The sequence below is a fragment of the Leptidea sinapis genome, chromosome 13 (genome assembly GCF_905404315.1).
Source record: "Leptidea sinapis chromosome 13, ilLepSina1.1, whole genome shotgun sequence".
Classification (NCBI taxonomy): Eukaryota; Metazoa; Arthropoda; class Insecta; order Lepidoptera; family Pieridae; genus Leptidea; species Leptidea sinapis.
The window spans coordinates 9,364,522-9,370,521 of record NC_066277.1 but is presented as its reverse complement, the minus strand read 5'-3'; the positions used below and the strand labels follow the sequence as shown (position 1 = coordinate 9,370,521).

The 6,000-nt window shown below is 39.5% G+C and overlaps 1 protein-coding gene across 4 annotated transcripts in view; it reads left to right on the top strand.

The window, feature by feature from the left end:
* The first annotated feature begins 3,261 nt into the window (after positions 1 to 3,261).
* The window catches only part of LOC126967551 (glycine receptor subunit alpha-4-like), a 33,918-nt gene continuing 31,179 nt past the window's right edge, over positions 3,262 to 6,000 (top strand). For 2 of the 4 annotated variants that reach the window (XM_050812077.1, XM_050812076.1), the window contains exon 1: positions 3,262 to 3,610. Coding sequence is in view for 3 of the 4 variants with exons in the window: in XM_050812076.1 (XP_050668033.1) it covers positions 3,602 to 3,610 (9 nt within the window). In the remaining variant the exon portion in view is untranslated. The remainder of the gene's footprint in view (positions 3,611 to 6,000) is intronic. The other 2 variants (XM_050812074.1, XM_050812075.1) reach the window with 2 other exon arrangements.

Sequence of the window (6,000 nt, the reverse complement as noted above, 5' to 3'; positions counted from 1 at the left end):
ACACTGGGTCTCGAAATCTCGAGCGATTGCCAATTCCGTGGCCATCTGGAAGGTAAGCCAAATTGGCTTCGAAGAAGCTGGGCGTCATCAATAGAGCACGGCAATAATTCAAACCGGCCAATATTCTAGCGCTCTACAAAGCGCAGGTCCGGCCACACATGGAGTATTGCTGTCATCTCTGGTCTGGCGCACCCCAGTATCAGCTCGATCCATTTGACCGCGTGCAACGCAGAGCAGCTCGAATTGTCGGGGAGTGCTCTGTGAACGGCTGGATCACATGGCGTTGCGTAGAGACGTCGCTTCATTGTGTGTCTTCTACCGCATTTATCACGGGGAGTATTCCGAAGAGCTGTTCAACCTGATTCCTGTCGCCGAATTCCACCTTCGCACGACACGCCACAAATTAGGATATCATCCCCACCATCTGGATTAGTGGCGGTCCTCCACAGTGCGGTTTTCAAGAAGCTTTCTTCCACGTACTACAAAGCTGTGGAATGAGCTTCCTAGTGCGGTGTTTCCGGGACGATACGACATGGGTACCTTCAAAAAAAGCGCGTACACCTTCCTTAAACGCCGGCAACGCTCTTGCGATTCCTCCGGTGTTGCAAGAGAATGTGGGCGGCGGTCACTTAACACCAGGTGACCCGTACGCTCGTTTGTCCTCCTATTCCAAAAAAAAAAATGAGTAGATCCGTAAGAGAACCAAAGCTACCGACATACTCCAAATGATTGCGAAACTGAAGTGGCAGTGGGCAGGTATAGACATTATTCGACAGGCAGATGGCCGTTGGGGCAGTAAAGTCCTCGAGTGGCGACCACGTACCGAAAGACACAGTGTTGGTAGGCCCCACAAGATGGACCGACGATCTGGTCAAGATCGCCGGAGTAGGTTGGATGAGGGCAGAGCAGGACCGATCAACGTGGAAATCTTTGGGGGAGGCCTTAGTCCAGCAAGTAGCCCCCGTTCACGAGCATGAGGCATAGACCAGCCATCACCTCCCTCAACCATATTTTAGGGAAGGTTTTAAGGAAGGGAACCCAACCAGCGACGCTGCAACAAGATTCATATATTTCAGCAAAATATACAAAAGCTTTTAAAAAATAGTTTAAAAATGGAATAATTGCGTCAGGTATATATTGATATGCGTCAAATTTTAAACAAATAATTATAACGATTATCTTTCGTGTCTGTTCACAACCGTTACCTATTTTAAGTCTACAAGAACTGAATGTCGTCGAATATTTGGGCACGGCAGGCTTTGTCACGCAAACACGACAACTACACCTAAAATTCATGCTCTCATTACTTATTATCAAATGATATAAATAAAAATATTTTACAACTAATTGTCGTTAAAAAGATTAGACAATTAACTGATATAGATACGGCGCGACTAGTTTAGTTAGTTCCATAGTATTATGTCCTATGGTATATTGCTATGCGGCAAGACTGCCGATATTAATACGATATTCGTGCTGCAGAAGAGGGCTATTCGCGCTATTTATAACCTAGGTCCTAAAGAATCATTGAAAGCAAAATTTAAAGAAATTAACATCTTGACTGTTGCTTCTCAATAAATTCTTGATAATGTAATATATGTACATAGGCACATAAGTGAATTTGCTAGAAACTGTTAGAACCATAATGTTAACACCAGGAACAGACATAAACTTATAATGCCTACTACTAGGCTAAGTCAAGTAAGTAAGTCTTTTGTGGGGCGATGTATATGCTTTTACAACAAGATCCCAGAAAATATTCAAAACATTACGATATTCAAAATAATACATAGTTAAAAAACGTTTGTGTGGTAAAGGTTACTTTGACATAAATGCCTTTCTTAATGATACCACAGATTAGGAATGAAGCGACCGCCCTCAGGCTATTAGTATTAGTTTGTTTCGCCAGTTCTTCTCAGGTCTGCGGTATTCTTTTTGGAATGGGTGGTAGTTTTTGACTTTCAATAAGTGATGTCACACCCTGTTCTGAATAAAAATATTTGAATTTGAATTTGTTTTTTTAATTTGAATTTATCAACTGGAGTAACTCTGCGAGATCGAATCAGAAATGAAAAGATCCTTACATAGCGCAAATAGACGGTTAACTGTTGCGGCAGTAAAGTCCTTGAATGGCGACCAAGTACCGGAAGACGCAATGAAGAACCGATACAAATGATTGACGTTGTAGTATTGCTGTCATCTCTGGTCTGGCGCACCCTAGTATCAGCTCGAAAAATAAGTTCGTTTCGTCAAATATGACCGCGTGCCACGTAGAGCTGCGCGAATAGTCGGGGCTCCCTGAATAGCTAGATCACTTGGCGTTGCGTTTGAGATTGATTGTGTGTCTCCAACCGCATTTATCACGGGGCGTACACCGAAGCGCTGTTTGATCTGATTCCTGCTGTCAAATTCCACCTTCGCAGATCAGGCCACAAATAAGGACATCATCCCCACCAGCTGGGTTTCTGGTGTTGCTCTATAGCATTGGTTTTGAAGGATCTTTCTTCCACGTACAACCAAATTGTGGAATAACCTTTAAAAAAACGCCTACATATTTTTAAGAGTTTGGCAACGCTCCTGTGATCCTCTTATCTTGCAAGAGAATGTGGGCGACGGTGATCACTTAACGGCGGTCATCTATATCTTGTTTGTCCTCCTCTTCCATAAATAAATAAATGCATATAGTAATAATGAAATAAAAGCAATGAAATGAGAAAAGAGTAAGAAATAATTATAAAAACAGAAATCAGTGATTTAAAGAATTCTTTTTTGTCTGCCTGTTTATTTTGTTTATTACTTTGTTAGCGCATTTTGCCGAAACTACTTTTATTTAAAATTTTAATAAAATTTGCACACTGGGTGCAGTTTGATTCAACTTGAGAGATGGGATAGATTCTTGACGCTTCATGCCCGATTTTAAAAAGGAAATAAATTAATTAAGGAACGTTGGAATTCGAAAAATAAGAAGCTATAAACCATCTAGGATAAATTTCACATCAAATAGTAGTAGTTTCATGTCGATACGATCAGTGGTTTAGGCGTGATTGAGTACCAAACAAAGATCATTTTCATTGTATATATATATATATATAGATTATACATCAACGTACTAATAAGGCTATTATATCAACACTCTAGAGCAAGTACGATTAGTATGCGTGAGTTAAAGTTTGTGCAAACAAACTGTAATCACTGCAGATATTGTTATTTAGTCGTACACGCAATAGCTTGCGTAGCCTTACGTAGCGTTCTGTCGCGTCTCACTGACGGCAGACATCGGCCGCGGCGTCACGCTCGCAAGGGATTTTCGCGGAGTGAAGGTTGTGGCATTCGCCCATGACCGCGCCCGCCCGACTCGACGGAGCGCTCGCAGTCTCAAACCGCACTCCTTACTCCACGGACCTTTACCCGTATCTCAAGTGACATCTCGAGATGTGTCGCGGGAACTGAACATGTGGTATCCAGTGTGTATTGTGTTGTGTGTGAGCGACGCGCGAAGACCGCGCTCGTAGCGAGACATGTGGAAACTCCTGGCGCCGCTCCTGGCGCTGGTAGCGTTAGGCGGCGGCTCATCCTACTCCCAAAACCGGGATATACTCGAATGTGCCAGGTTTGTGACTTAACACAAAAATAAGCTTAGCGAAAGTCGCTGGGACCAAAACGAGCTACGAAAATAATTTGCGATGGGCGCGCAAAATGTAACAACGTTAATGAAACGAAATCCGGTCGAGTTTGGTTTTATTTGGCACTGTCACCACTTTTAATGTGGAATGTATTACGATTTATACAAAGCATTATAAACATATCTGATATCTGAGTACATATATATACAGGGTGGCCGAGAAGTTGACGTCCAAAGCTAAAATTTGAAAGCCTCATGGTGATGAGTATCCGAATCACCCCTATGTATGTTCTACGATTTTGCGTAGTTTAGGAGATAATAATTTGTTTCCTCTTTAATCCGCTTTTATCACCTAATTGTTGTTTACGACTTTTTTTTAAGTTTTTTGAACACTTTTAGTTAATTTTATTGTTGATAATTATTAACTACAGTTCCAATAACAACATAAGAAACTATGAATAGTTTAGACAATGCGGAACTAGTTTAGAATTGAGTCGTAAGTTCAAGATAACTGCCCCAGCTAAATTCATGAAAATATTCAAGGTATCAAAATAAAAAATGGGGAGCCTATGGCTTCTATTTTTAATAACTTCCCAGAACATTGGCCAATAAAATGAGCCAAATTCAAATTGTAACTTCTCGTCCACCCAGTATTTGTATTCATACAATTCGGTGACAGTCGGCGACGTCAAACGACAACTAAATAATGATAATGGATTTAATAGAAAAAAACAAAAATACTTACGCATTAATAAACTTAACAAAGAAATTCATCAATCATAGTCTTTTGTGTAAAAATGCAAAAGGTATTGTGTTTACAGTCATTCATGAAATAAAATCAACATTATACACACAGAATATAGTATCGTATAGACAATCTGACAGCCGTTAATGCGTAACCACTTTTGCTTAGGCAATGTGTGCGTTAGCCACTAGTTTTCTAAATACAAAGAAGCGAATTCCAATCCGTGGCTGAATGGTTACGACTTGTGAATCAAAATCAGTTACAGTAACAATAGATTCGCTTTCCTTTTCTATCTTGCTGAGTTAGAGACGTTCTTCTCGCTTGCACGGTTTTTTTTAATGAAAAAAGGGACGAGACGAGCATGACGTTCAGCTGATGGAAATTGATACGCCCTGCCCATTACAATGTAGTGCCGCTCAGGATTCTTGAATAACCCCAAAAATTCTGAGTGGCACTACAATTGCGCTCATCACCTTGAGACATAAGATGTTAAGTCTCATTTGCCCAGTAATTTCACTAGCTTCGGCGCCCTTCAGACCGAAACACAGTAATGTTTACACATTACTGCTTCACGGCAGAAATAACGCCGTTGTGGTACCCATAACCTAGTCGGCATCCTGTGCAAAGGAGCTTCCCACTGGTAGACGCTTTGTTTGTCTTTACGCTGATATATTGTAATCATACGAGAGATGTCTCTTGGCAAGGCTATATGTTGACACAAACAGATATCTATGAACTGCCGAATGTGTTTCGCCAGGTGCATTTAATATATTTGTGACATTAACTCGACATGCTATTTAAGCTTAATATATTATAAAGGCGAAACTTTTTGTCCTGACCTAAATAATTATCCTTCACGCTATATAATCCTAGAAAAAGTATGTTATTTCTAATATTTGTGCCAATTTATTTGGCCTTGTATTTGTGGTGACAACAATTAAACAAATCCCATTGGGATTACCAAGGTTTGGTTATATATTTAATTTGTTGATGAAAAAAAGTGAATGAATAGATAGTAGAAAATAATAATAATAATAATAACATGTTATAAACTCAAAGTTAAATGGACTCAATACTTTATTAATATTTAATTTAAATTACTGACTCTACCATAATATTTTCAGAAACAGTAGAGTTCGTGAGAAGAACATACAAGAAATACAACGACCACTGTTTTAAATCACTGTGTATTTTAGAATAGCGATATAACAAATTAGTTTGTAAGTTGCTGCATCCAATATATGAATCATGTTAAAAGTTAAAAAGTCTTTTAAATATCAAATATTTACACACTATAATAGGTATATTTGCCTCACTGCATACCGCGCGTATAAAACTTTCTCTTGCAAAATACATATTGGGATCATGATAAGAAAAAGGCATAATAATAACAACATGTTCATTTTTTTTAAATTTATTAAGGATCAATTGTAGAATAGGTATTGTACACAAATAAAATATGAAAAACAAAATTTTATGAACGATGCGGGATTCGAACCCACGACCTCCGGCGTTCCGTGCCGGTGCTCTAACCAACTGAGCCAACCGTTCGACTACCGCCTCGTTATAAAATTCTGTTTGCTTTGTTCAACTCTCAGGTTGTGGCTTCATCTACAGGATCTACTTTACAGTT